Genomic DNA, 13,541 nt, shown 5'->3' with positions numbered 1-13,541 from the left:
CGCGTTGCATCGCACGCGCTGCCGCACACAAAATCACACCGTTGCTGGTAACGTCATCGCAGCTGCGCGTTCGACATTATTATTATTATGATTTTCTATATCTTTAAATTCTGGTTCTTCTTCGGTGGTCTCTGCTTTGAGCTGTGAACGCTAATTTATACATATACATATATATATATATATATTTTTTTTTTTTGCCGCTCTGCTTTTGTTTTCTTTGTGGAGTTTCTGTTGTTGTTGTTCTGCTGACGAGCTGCATCGAGAGACTTTCGCCGTGTGTCCGTTTTACTCTTGCCATCGATCTCCTCCAACGTTTTTTATTATTATTCATTAGTATTATCGTTTCGCGCTTTCCGGAGAATAATACTTCATATTCCACTAAACGAATATCAGAAGAGCTGAGGAAGAAAAGCGCAGACGAACACGCGTGCTCGCTTCCTCGAATCTCGTCTTCTCTCTTTTGTTTGTTTTTTGTTTCGAATCCTCTTTCTCCTGTTGAAGAGGTCGGGAGAGAAAAGCTTGTTCTCGTTATTTACTTTTGGCTTCGGTGTTGTTATTGCGAAGCGTGACTTGCACAGTGGCGTATCTGACGTGCAGCGTGTAGCGAATCACGATACCGCGGGCACGAACGGCAACTGGTCAGAAAACTCTATAGGGCCTCGCTATTTTTTTTTTCGTTTCATAAAACCCACATGTTAATGGACGCGCTCCCTTCTGTTTTTGTGCTGACGTTGCGTGGCATCTCGTCGCGAGCGCGGCGATCTGACGCCGCGGCGCAAGAAGCGGAGCGGGTTGGCTGTGAACCTGCCATTGAGGCGCATGGCACGTGTGCGAGGTGCCCTCTCCCATCACGGTCGCCCATGGAAACCCGCTACTCATGCCCGTTACACAACTCTGGCGAGGTTTGTGCTCCGCCTACTTCTGAAGTGCGTGCGTTAGGTGATGCGGTCCGTTGCGCTCTTCCGCTGCCACCCAAGTCATCGTCGATGCCGTACCGTAGTCCTTTCTGCACCTCCCTGTGTTGCCTGCCGGACCCACGAGGGACAGTGAGGAGCGGCGCAGCGAAGCTTGTTGTGCGATGGGGCGTGTTTGTGCTCCTGCTGCTCAGCGTTTTGTGGGCCGACTTCGCTCCGTGCTGGACCTCAGCAGATCCTGTGACGGGGATAGAGCCGGGCAGCCAGCGCTATCACCACCTCCGACGCCGCAGCAGCAGCAGCTGCTTTTTCATCCCCGTCACGCTAGCAGCGGCCACCACCGTCCACTACCGCGGCTCCGTCTATCACGGGTTGACGGAGGAGATGGTGCGACAAGGCGGGAGCACCTTCTCCATTCAGGTCTCCATTCCCACCTTTCCCACCAACATCACCCTCCTCCATTCCATCGTGCGGTCCATCCTGACGAACAACATCCGCCTCATCGACGACTCAGGCCATGTAATTGATCACCTCATGCAGCTGGCGCCGACAGTCCTGTCCCGTGCGGCGAACCGGTCGAGCGCGGCCCCGTGGCCGTCGTGGCGCCGCTCCGTGACGGAGGTGATCATGAACAGCGAGGTCGAAGTCAGCGCGAACGGACACTTCATGAAGGTTACATTTGGCAAAGGGAGCTGGCTGATGCCACCCCACACCTCCGCCCTCGTCGTGCCGTGTCTGCCGTTCTCTCTCTTCGAGCAGGTTGGGCGTCTCGGCTTGCAGGACCTGCCCAACAACTGCCTCGCCGGCGATCCTTTCCTAGTCCGCAAGCGCTCCTTTCTGCAGCTGGACAAGACCCGCTGGGGGTCCTCGCGGCAGTTCTTCGTCACGGGCGGCAGCATTTCCATCCCGCTTAACGGGGCCTCCAACACGGTCTCCGACAAGTTCGCGCTGGAGCAGCGGCTGCGTGTGATGGAGGGATACACCTGCCTGCACACCCGCGGTGCCTTTGTGCGCGGCAGCCGCTGGGACATCCAGGAGAGCGCCTACCGCTTTACTCCGCACCGCGGCGGCGTGCAGACGCTCTGCTACGCGCCCTACCCCGAGACACTCCCCTTTCTCCGGCTGAAGCTGGCCGACTCGTACGAGGTGGCCGGGCCGGAGGGGGTGTCGACGGACCCGCCGCAGGTGCACGCCGAGCTGGAGTTCACCGGCACCATTTACGGCACGAACCTGACGGAGCGGGACACCGCCGTCATCACTGACGAGCTGTGCACCGACTTTACGTCGCAAAATGTGTTCTTTGTGGATCTCTTCTTCAGCAGCAGCTCCCGCGTGAGCTTCTTCGGCACGTTCCACAAGCGCGGCATCTACCACGTCTGCTACCACCGCGAAGGCTCGCCGGTGTACGTGCGCGTGTCAACGCTGTTGGTGGAGCGCGGCACGGATGTAGTGATCGACAACGACAGCCCGAACGTGCTCATTGACCAGGATGTGAAGCTGCTGCAGTCCGCCTCGGTGACGCGGCTGAAAGTGCAAGACAAAGGCAATCTGAACCTGCGGCAACGGAGCCTGAACGTGTCCTACTTTGTGTGGTCTGGTGGCAGCATCTCCGGCAAAGGCACAATCAACTGCACCGGCTACGCGAAGATCACCACGCAGGGCTACGAGACGCGGCAGCTCTCGGTGCCGCTGTACAACTACGGGGAGATGACCATCGACGTGCAGCGCCTTTCGCTGGAGCGCGACGGGGCGATCCACAACTACGGCAATTTGACCTTGGCGGTGTCGAGCATGGGCATGGACAGCATCAGCAGCGTCCTCTCCGCTGGCCGGCGCAACACCATCACCAATTACCCTGGCGGCATCCTGCGCATCATCGCCCTCGACGAACGCTCCTACGCGCTGCTGACGGGTCGCCTCAACTTCCTCGGCGGCTCGGTGCTGCTGTCTGGCAAGATCAACCTGACCGACGCGTCCAACCTCGTAGACTCCGTCATGGTGCTGAAGGCCGGCTCGCACGCCACGGTGCACAACACACACATCAGTGGCAATGTGGTGGTGGAGGAGCACTCCGTGCTGACCATGATGGAGAACTGCGTGCTGCTGTCGACCAACGCGACGGGCGACGGCCTGCTTGAGGTGGTGGGCGACGACGCCGTGTTGAACTCCGTCAACGTCGGCGGCACCCTTCGCGCCAACTTCGGCGTCGGCCTGCATGACCCCATCTCCATCACCGTCTACGGCACCACGCAGTTTGACCAGCACACCCTCGTGCACGTCGGCAACGCCCATTTCGTCACCTCTACCGGGCTGGCAAAGCTGATGTTCGGCGGCCGCTTCCTCGCCGCCTTTGTCACGGCGCGCTTCAACGGCAACATGATTCTGCAGATCAGCGGCGTGACCGCCCTGTACGGCAACGTCTCTGACGAAGCAGTCATCTTCGATCGCGACTCCGGCATCATGCCGGGCTACTCGCTGCCTCTGGCTACCTCGACCTTCGTGCCGCCCAACGCGACGATGTTCGTGCTCGACACCTTCCGATGGAACAACGCAGACCACGGCACACATGGCGCCGGCAACGGCAGTGTAAGGCGAGACAACTTGGTCGGTGACAACATGGCGAACGCGATGCACGGGGAGGGCAGCGGCGCGATGGCCATAACTGCGTGCGAGGTGTACCTGCCCACTTCCCAGTACTTGACGCTGGGTGGCCGTCTTGTGTTACGTGGGTGCCTGCAGATGCCGTCTGGTGGGCTGCTGAGCGGCGACGTTGTACGCCTGGAGGAGCCGAAGGACTGGAAGCTGCTCTACGCCTCCTTCTGTACGGGCCCCGATGCCGAGGCGATGCCTGACTTCTGCCGCCACCGGCCTCACGCAGCGCTTCCCTTGCACAGCGGCCTGGCGCTCAGCGAAAAGGTCTACGTGCGGTACCCCGCCCGGATCGTGCTGGACGAGGTCGCCCTCATCAGCAGCTATACGCGCGTGACGGACGCGATGCAACTGCAGGTGAAGGAGACACTGCTCATCAGCACCAACTCGACTCTGTGGCTGATGGTCGGTATGACGGTGGAAGCGCGGCGCGTTATCGTAGACGGCACGCTGGTGGTGGCCGACCCGCGCAACACCATCTTCAAGGGAGATGTGGAGGTGCGGGAAGGGGGCGTCATCGAGGTCCGCGGCGCGTCCCAGGTCAGCTGCGCGAACGAGTTGACGGTAAAGGGCCGACTTTACGTCTCTCACACGGCCAAAAGGCACACCTTCCGCTGTGTCGATGCAAACCACGAGGGGCCGCCGCCGAGGGAGGTCGAGACGCACACCGGTGGCAGCAACGGCAACAGCGGCGGGCGGGTCAGCGTGCAGACGGAGCTGCTGCGACAGCGCGTGTTGGTGCACATGCGGCCCGATATGTACTGTCCGAGCGACGTCATGGAGGACTACGACGAGCGGCGGCGGCTTATTGACTTGTACTGGATGAAGGAGCCCTACAACCCGCCGCCCGGAGAGCCGAAGCTGCGGGACATGGCTTGGATGACGCTCTTCGGCGTCGTCAGCGGCTTCGCGACCTTCCACTTGCTTCTCACCACGTGGAACTGCTCTTACAAGGACTGGTGGGCCGACATACACACACCGTGCCCGCTGCAGCTGACGCTGACGTGGGACGAGCTGAGCTACAGCGCGGTGAACTACTTCGCCTTCTGCCGCCTCATCATCATCAACCTGCAGAACACGATGGCCGCCTTCCACCCCGGTCTCCCCGCACCGCTGCCGACGGTGGCCATCGTGTTTCTGCGTGGCATGGGTCTCCTTATGCCCCACCACCAAAGCAGCATCTGTCGCGCGCACATGGTCGGCGCCTTCTACATCATCTGGCTTCTCGTTTTCCTGTATCTGCAGGGCCGTGAGAGTCGCCTCATCTCCTACCTGCGTCACCGGCAGCCCTTCGTGCTGAATCTGCTGCAGAAGCTCTACAGCGTCTTGACGATTCTCAACGTTGTCTTCCTCGCTCCGTTGATGTCCTCCGTGCTGGACGCGGTGGCGTGGCCGACGCTGCTCCGTAACGTGCCCACCTACGAGCCGATGCCCATCAACGGCTGGGTGGTGGTGTCCGTCATCGCTTTCTTGGCGATTGGCGTGTTGGCGCCGTCGAGCATTTTGTCAAACCAAACCTGGATTCCGCACATGGACCTGCGGGCACGTGCCTCGAGCATGTTCCTCCACTTCCCCGTGCAGATGGTGGAGACGGTCATGTGGAAGGTGTTCTACAGCAACCCCATGTGCGCCGTCCTGAGCTGCGTCGTCTTCCAGCTGCTGCGGCTCGTGCTGATGTGGGCCATCCCGCCCACGCCGTACAGAAATGTCAACCGTTTTATGTGCAACACGGCGTTGTACTCTTTTTACGTGTACCCCACCATCATCCTCTACACGGTACTCGTGCGCACCGGGGTGTACACCTCCTGCACGCAAGGGGTGCAGCTGTTTCGCCTCTGTGCCGCGCTCTTTGTCATCTCGCTCTTCGCCAACTTCTGGCGCAACATCCTCTTCGCCGAGGAGCAGACGACGACCACCGGCGACGTCTCGATTGACGCGCTGCGCTGCTCCATGATGCAGATACGCAACCGCATTCACGACATTAAGATGGAGGTGTACGCCTGCAATGACACGATTGAGCGCGAGAACACCCTCAACGCAATTGCGCGGCTGCGCATTGAGTACCTGGAGAAGCAGGAGCGCTACCGCTATGAGACGCACCGGCTGCTGCGGCCGTACATCCTCGGTGGGCCGAGCGCCGACTGCGAGATGACGCAGTCACACAACAGCTCCCCCTACTACAACGTGCTCGACGGTGACGACATGTCCACGGCGCTGCCGCTCATGTCCCCCAGCATACAGCACAGCAATTTGCTCACGGTGGAGGAGATGGAGACGTTCAGCTGCGGTCCGGCGCTGGGCAAGGGCAGCTACGGCACCGTGCACCTCGGCATCTTGACGAACGGCAGGCTGGTGGCCGTCAAGTACATCAACATCGTCAGCCAGAGCCCGGAGGCGCTGTCGAGTGTGAAGGCTGAGGTGAACATGCTGCGCGAGCTGTCGCACCCGAACATTATTCGCTACTACGGCGCGCACACGATCCACGAAACGATGTTGGTGTTTATGGAGTTCGCCGTGGGCGGTAGCCTCACCTCGATTGTGCGCAAGTTTACCCAGCTGACCGAAGCGGTCATGCAGCTCTACACGCACCAGATCTTGCAGGGCCTGCTGTACCTGCACGAGAAGGGCGTCGTGCACCGCGACATCAAAGGCGAGAACATCCTCATCGACGGCTACGGCGTGGCGAAGCTGGCGGACTTCGGCTGCAGTAAGGCGCTGGCGAACATCGCGAATGCGACGCAGGTGGGCTGCGGCACGCTGGTCGGGTCGCCGTTCTGGATGGCGCCAGAGGTGATCCGCAGCGAGGCCTACGGCACCAAGGCGGACATCTGGTCTGTCGGCTGCACGGTTGTGGAGATGCTGAACGGCGGGGAGCCGCCGTGGCGGGAGGAGTTCGACAACGTCTACTCCGCCATGTTTTACGTCGGCTCGACAAACGATATCCCGCAAATCCCCGAGGAGACGTCGGAGCTGTGCAGAAACTTTCTGTTCCGCTGCTTCGAGCGCGACGTGCAGAAGCGCGCATCGGCGGAGGAGCTGCTGCAGCACCCGTGGCTGCGCTCGGCGGCGGCGGCCTCCATGATGGACGAGTCCAGCGAGAACACCACCAGCTTCTCCACCTTCTCGCCGGCGTCGCAGCGGTTACCCTACGACGGGCTCCGCAACATTAACTCCCCGCACGGGTCACCGCACGAGTCGCGGGAGGACGTGACGTCGCCGCTGAAGAGCACCCTCGGCAGCAATCACAACAACGGGACGAAGAACCACCACCAGGAAAGCAGCATCGCCAGCAGCGCGTCGGACGGCTCCAAAAAGTAGTGCGATTGCATGACGTTTCTCATGGTGCGTTGCATCGCAGCGTTTTCGTTTTTCCAGCCTTTTCCTTTTTTTGCTTGCTAGTTTTTACGGGACGATGAAGTGACAGCTGACTGGTCACTCTTAATACATTCATCTTTGCGTGTTGTGGTTCCAGGTGTTGGTTGTTTATATACACAAATTATTATGGCTCCCTCAACGACTTTCTTGCACGATTATTTGGGCTTTAACACGTCTTTTCTTTTCGTTCCTTCGTTTTGTTTCTCTTCTCGGAGCCTGCGCTGCGCTTTCAGGTGGTTTTGGTGCCGCTTTGCGTTTGGTTGCAATGCTGTTTTGCACTTGACAGCTTTTTGCGTTCGTTCCTCTGCGTATATCCGGTGGTATTTTTTTATTATTATGATTATTATTTATGGTAATGATAATAACAGGTGCCGATTGCCCTCAGCGTGTCGCCTTTTTTGTTTTTGTTTTCTTCTTTGCTACGATGAGCTCCAATAATAACAATATATGTTTTTCTCCATGCGTAGACTACGCCGTTATTACTCGTACTGCTGTGATCACTTCTTTTCAAAAAGAAGAGAGAGAAAACAACTTGCCTTCCCTTGCAGCGCCCGTTTGCTTTCGTCGTTTCCGTTACCCCCGCACATTCACACGTTACGCACCTTCCGCGTAGGAACTCACCTATTAATCAAGGTAAAAATAGAGCAGCACTTTCAAGGCGTTACTGAGCAACGCTTTTTGAAACATTCACTCTAGTCCATTCTGCGAATTGTATATAAGTGTTGAAAGCTCCGTCGCTGCTTCCGTCGAGTGTTGGACTTGCGGAAGTGCGTGCTGCTTGTGTCAGCTCATTTCTCTGTTGCTCGCTATTCATGGAGAACTGACACACAGACAGAAAGACTGGTGCGTCCTCTCCATTCAACTCGTTCGCTGAGTCAACACAAGTAGTGGATGTGCAATGGCCTGCACGTACTCCATCGTTTTCTCAACAGTGCCGGAGGTGTTTAGCAGGTGTACACACATGCACACTCATACTCACGTTCTCGCTCTCCACTTTCTCCGCTTCTGTTCTCTGCCTCCCTTCCGTCTCCCCATCACCCATTAACCCCCCCCCCCCCTTCCCTCTCAGTTCTTCATCAACTTTCTACACGCGTAAACACAAGCATGTCGTTTGAGCTGCCGAAGCTGTACATCAACCCCCAGTTCACCTGGGGACCACCGGAGGAGGAGCTGGTGATGGACGACGGCGAGTCCTTCGAGCTCTACTCCAAGATGGACCCGCTGCTGGCGGTCGACTGGTACTCCTTCAAGAAGCAGGAGGACGAGAAAGAGAGCGAGAGCGACGACGAGGCGGCGGCGAACAAGCGCAAGGCCTTCGTGCAGGTCGAGGACAACGCACGCCTCAATGCGCTGCGCAGTGAGCGGGCGAAGGTGGCACCGACGAACTTCCGCAACAACGCCCGCAACGCGAAGGGCGGCATGCAGAATGCGAAGGGCGGCAAGGATTCCAAGAACACCAACGCTCGCCGCAACAACATGCGCCGCAAGATTGCGGAGCTGTCGAACACGTACAACGCCTCTGCCGTGGCAGTGGTGCAGCAGGTGATCAAGCAGACGGATATGACCAAGCTGCGCATGGCTGCCCTGCCGAAGGTGGTCGAGCTCGGCCTGTACGGCACCCCGCCGGTGTACAACACGGCCATCGAGTCCGCCACCTGCGCGCGCCCGGTCTCGTTGGACGAGTCGAAGTACGACGACGAATTCTTCCTGCGCGGCCTCACCACGGAGGATCCGGAGCTGCGCAAGATTATGGGCGAGACCCAGCGCTACCCACTCGTCGTCGTCACCGACGAAATACTGTCGTTGCTGATGGTGTGCTCGCGCTCCTCATACCCGTGGCACATCCGCGTGCTCAACTACAACAACATTTGGATTCTCGTCAAGCGCGAGGACAGCAGCATCGACAAGCAGTGGGTGAGCGAGACGGCCGGCAACGACATACGCCCGTCTGAGGCGGCCGACAATGCGGCGGAGCGGATCTCCGCCCTCGGCGAGGAGTCGACGAAGGTCTACGACTGCTTCACTCGTGCGGCGTGCACGAAGAGCTACGCGCAGGTGAAGGTCAACAAGAGCCCCTTCAGCCGCAAGCAGCCCCGCATGTACAGCTATCGCCGCTACATCCTGCACGACGGCACGCCGGAGCGTTACGACATCGTCGTGCGTTGCGAGGTTGATGCTGTGATGCCCAAGACAAACGACCGCGTCCGCACCTTTGCGCTGCTGGAGCAGTGCGTGGTGCGAGAGAAGGACTCGTCGTGGCGCCGTGAGGGTCTGCTGAAGAACGCCGCCTCCTTCCTACCCATTGAGTATGCGAATAACGGCTGCAAGATCGCCCGCTGGACGGCGCTGTCGCTGCTGTCGGATGCGAAGCTGATGAAGATTGGCTTCGTCACGTGTGAGGAGAAGATGGAGAAGGGCCAGCGCGTCTTCGACCACAAGCAGCACGAGATCCTCACCGTGCAAACGTACTCGCCGGCGTCGCTTGCCACGCAGTTCGGTATTGAGGTGTCGAACATGTGGGCCATCGTTGACCACATCCTGCGCCCCTTCATCGACGGTCAGTCCATCTGCCCCTCGATTCTGATGAAGCCGGGCGACAAGCCCGAGCTCATCGTCGTGGAGGAGGAAGATGACGACGACAGCGACGAGGACGACTCGGATGAGGAGGAAGACGACGACGAGGAAGAGGAGGACAACGAAGATGCGGAGTAAACGAAGGCGAAGGACGTGTGTGTGCGCGCAAAAACGTTGTTTTATTTTTGTTATTGTTGTCGCCTGTGTGTGCGCACCTAACGGGCAGGGAAAAAACCCAAAAAGTAATTGTGTCCGCGTCGGCGGCGATCTGTGTCTGACGAGTGACACAGCAGTTAATTAAGTTTCTCGTGGTGACGTGACGTTAGCATGCAAGGGTGAGTGGTGTTCAACGTTCACGTTTTAAACTTTTATTATTTGATGAGAGCCTGAAATGTGAGAGCAGTTTGGGGAACAGAGAGAGGGGGAAGCCACAAGGTGTTGTTCATCGCGGCGGCATCTCTCTCGTGGGTAAACGGGCGTTTTGTCTCGAATTCATTTTTTGTCCTTTTATTGTCAATAAGATGAAGCTGAAACGATAACCGAAAGAACTACACGTAATAAGAGAGATAAAAATGCACCCCAGGATAACTTCGAGGCGCTGAGGAATGATGAAGGCGCTCCTCTCGCCCGGCCCCACCTGCACATAGAAAAGAATGAGCGCGGGACGGAAGGGGCGGAGGAAGGGCGACGAGAAGCTCTCGTCTTGGAACAACTACGTTGCTGTAAGAAAGCGGTGCGGTTATTTCCCACCTTTCCCCGCTACCGCGTAAGCCGGTCCCCCTCGCAGTTTGGTTGCCCTTTTCACTAGCGTCGGCGCCACGAAAGGAACACGCGCTGAAAAGGAAAAAATGGAATGCAGGCGGTAGCTTCGTTGCGTCCGCTCTCACTCGTTTTTCGTAGCTGCTCCGCTCCACACTCCCCTCAGCGGTTGAACACTGTTCCCAATCTCTCTCCTCTCTTTTCCCTTTCTTCATTCGCCTACTTATACTGGTGCCTTCGTCGCACTTGTCAATTTCATCCCCTTCCCTAACCCCCCCCCCCTTCCCCTTCTCTGTTTGTCATTTACACTGGCACGCTGGCACGGACATCTGCAGATGAAAAGATCCACTGCCACCAATAAACCATTTGAACTCCTTTGATACAACTTTGTCGAGATCGGCCTCGTTGGGTGCACTTGCCTTTTCTCTACCTCTTTCCGCCTTGAAAAAAAAACTTCACTTCTCGATGCGCCATACGACACACTTATTCCTTCGCATTGCCGCAGTTCGATCCGATGCTTCCTTCTCTTATTAGTTCTTCTAGTATTGATTTGTATTTTCCATTTCTTTTTTTGCTGAACCGCAGTTGCTTGTTTACGTCGATTCGCGTCAGGCGTGTAATGATAAATTAATTCTTCGTCTCTCTACACGCACTGAACCGCACTCAACATAAACTCCCTCTTCTTCTTTTCTTTTCTGGCTTTGGTTTTTCCTTTCCGACGAGTGAACACCTCAGTTGATGTTGATGTGACACGCTCGTTGATCTGTAGCTGTAAGCACCAACGTGACAAGATATTGTAAAAGCAAAATCAGAGATTATACAACGGCCAGGAGACACAGCGTTGCAGGTTAGCGGAATCGCATCTCAGCAGTAGCATGATCACTGAAGCCTGCCTTTGAGTTCTTTTTTCTTCTCCATTATCTTTTACGAAGAAGTGTTTTTATTACCTTTTTTTAGGAAGGAACCGCGACATCAAGCTGAATCGGGAAGTCCGTACCGCCTTTTCCCTCCATTTCTTTTTGCTTGCTTGTACTACACTTTTCCGCGTGCGTGTGCAAGACGAAACCCCCAGTTGTACTTCTTTTATTAATAAGCAAAAACCGTCTTTTTGTTGGTTTCCTTGTGTTTCAAGTCGCGCACACGTACAACTGTACTGAGTAATTCTCCTTTTTTCTTCCTTTCTTTTTTTTCCTCTTCGACGCCCCGCAACGTAGGGCGAGCGGCAGAACGAACAGGATGTCCGACTCACACGCGGCCGATCCGAAGAAGGAGCTCTCCAGCAGGGAGGTTTTCTGGTACAGCGTCGCCTGCGTTGTGTGTGTGGCGGGCGCCGGCTTCTTTGTCGGGCTGCAGATCGCCCTCTTCTCCATCGACCGCCTCTTCCTGCGCGTGCTCACCACAACAGGGACGCCAAAAGAGCGCAAGCAGGCCGAGTCGCTGCTGCGGGTGTTGAAGCTGCAGCACTGGACGCTGGTGGCGCTCGTCTTGATGAACGCCGTCTTCGTCATGACGCTGCCCATCTTGCTAGAGGCGCTTTTCGACGAGGTCACCGCCCTCATCGTCTCCATCACGGCCGTCCTCCTCGCCGGCGAGGTTGTCCCGCTCGCCGTGTTTGTGCGGTGGGCGATCCCTGTCTGCTCGTACTTTATCCAATCGATTTGGTTCGCCATCATCGTCACGGCACCGGTGAGCTACCCGATGGGCAAGGTGCTGGACAGCATACTGGGTCACAATGAGGACCTGCTGGACCGCGAGGATCTCGCCGCCCTCATTGTCGGGCCGCACTTCGACGACGAGGGAGGCGGGAGCGGCAGAGGCGGCAGCAGTGTCGACGTCACCATCGTCGAGACGACGCCGATGCGGACAGACAAGTCCGGCGGCGGCCCAGCCATCACGAACGCTGGCACCGCAGCAGCAACGACGACGACAACGAATAGCCGAGAGGGCGACGGGGCGCTGTCCGGCGGCAATGACAACGCATCTCCCTACCAACTCCGCGACTCCGAAGTCAAGATGCTGCAGGCTGCAATGCTGCTCTCGACCGACACGGTGAAGGAGCATCTCAACACGAGCGCCGAGGACGCTTTCATGCTCTCCTCGCGCGACTCGCTCGATCGCGACACCATTCTGCGCATTCTGAAAGAGGGCTACAGTCGCGTGCCGGTGTACTTCGGCGAGGACAAGCGCCACATCATCGGCGCACTCATCGTGAACTCGCTCATCTCGCTGTGCTACACCTACCCTGACCCGCCACCGCTCGTCAGCGACTACCCGCTGCGGGAGGTGATGCGCTTGTCGGAGGACTCGTCTCTCTATGATGCTTACCTGGCCTTCCGCAACGGTCCGTCCAACATGGCCATCATCTACGACTCGGCTGGTATGATGGTCGGCCTGCTCACCCTCAACGACGTGTTGGCCACGCTGTACAACGCCGAACCATCGGCGCCAGTCGCACTAACAGAGCAGTACTTCCGCCGCCAGCACAAGATGGTGGAGCTGGTGGAGGGCATGAAGTACTTGCAGGCCACGAAGCGCGTGGTACCGATGGTGCTGGGAATGTCACGGACTGGTAGCCCTGAGCTCAATAACGTGCAGACCGACGCGCCACAGGATCAGACGGTGACGGCCAACACGCACTTACCGCAGGACCGCTGTCCGACGCCGACCGCGCTGACGACTACCACGGTCGGTGCGCTGCCTGCACTCCCGCAGCACCCAACTGTCACTCCAAGCGAGTCGACCGCCTCTGCTTCCCCGAAGCCGCCGCCCGCTGTTGAGCCGTGAGAGACAGAGAGAGTGAGCGAGGTACCCGCACAACGGACGCTGCTGCTTTCACACACACACACACAGACAGAAACGCACAAGCATTTGCGCTCTTACGGTTTTTATATTGTAGCGGGGAAAAAATGCTTTAAGCTGCTTTTCAAATGTCTTCGCCTTTGGTGCTTCTTCTTTGTGTGTTTTTTTTAGTGTAATGCGATGAAGCAAATCAGGAGACGTGCGTTAATGAGAAAAACAAATGCGGGTTTTCGCGCCCAACACTCTGTGCGCTGGGCAGGGAAGAAGGGCGTTGATGAGAAATCTTTTGCGTGTGTGTGCGTGTGATGACTCGACACACTGCTTTCTCGGGGTGCCGGTAGCCCCGTCCGCTGACCTGCTTTGGTGGCTTATCCATTCATACGTGTCGCACTAAACAGTAACAAAAAAACCGAACGACGGATACGCACGTCTCTCCTTTCTATTTCTCCTTTTTATATATACTTTTAGTTT

At 57.3% G+C, this 13,541-nt stretch overlaps 3 protein-coding genes across 3 annotated transcripts; all 3 read left to right on the top strand.

Moving 5' to 3' along the window:
• Positions 1-986: 986 nt before the first annotated feature.
• On the top strand, positions 987-6,881 carry ABB37_03057 (protein kinase-like protein; the record flags this gene model as incomplete). Its single annotated transcript, XM_015800260.1, has 1 exon — positions 987-6,881. One exon carries the CDS (start codon positions 987-989, stop codon positions 6,879-6,881), a length of 5,895 nt encoding a protein of 1,964 aa, XP_015661862.1.
• A 1,125-nt stretch (positions 6,882-8,006) lies between these two features.
• ABB37_03056 (eukaryotic translation initiation factor 3 subunit 7-like protein) lies at positions 8,007-9,650 on the top strand (the record flags this gene model as incomplete). The annotated part of the gene is made up of 1 exon (XM_015800259.1): positions 8,007-9,650. Exon 1 carries the CDS (start codon positions 8,043-8,045, stop codon positions 9,648-9,650), a length of 1,608 nt encoding a protein of 535 aa, XP_015661861.1. The 5' UTR covers positions 8,007-8,042.
• Positions 9,651-10,605: 955 nt separating this feature from the next.
• On the top strand, positions 10,606-13,055 carry ABB37_03055 (hypothetical protein; the record flags this gene model as incomplete). Its single annotated transcript, XM_015800258.1, has 1 exon — positions 10,606-13,055. The coding sequence occupies exon 1, from the start codon at positions 11,508-11,510 to the stop codon at positions 13,053-13,055; it is 1,548 nt and encodes a 515-aa protein (XP_015661860.1). The 5' UTR covers positions 10,606-11,507.
• Positions 13,056-13,541: the final 486 nt, after the last annotated feature.

Source organism: Leptomonas pyrrhocoris (assembly GCF_001293395.1).
Source record: "Leptomonas pyrrhocoris isolate H10 chromosome Unknown, whole genome shotgun sequence".
Classification (NCBI taxonomy): Eukaryota; Euglenozoa; class Kinetoplastea; order Trypanosomatida; family Trypanosomatidae; genus Leptomonas; species Leptomonas pyrrhocoris.
Note: the sequence above shows the minus strand (reverse complement) of the source record. Positions and strands in the feature narration are given on the sequence as shown.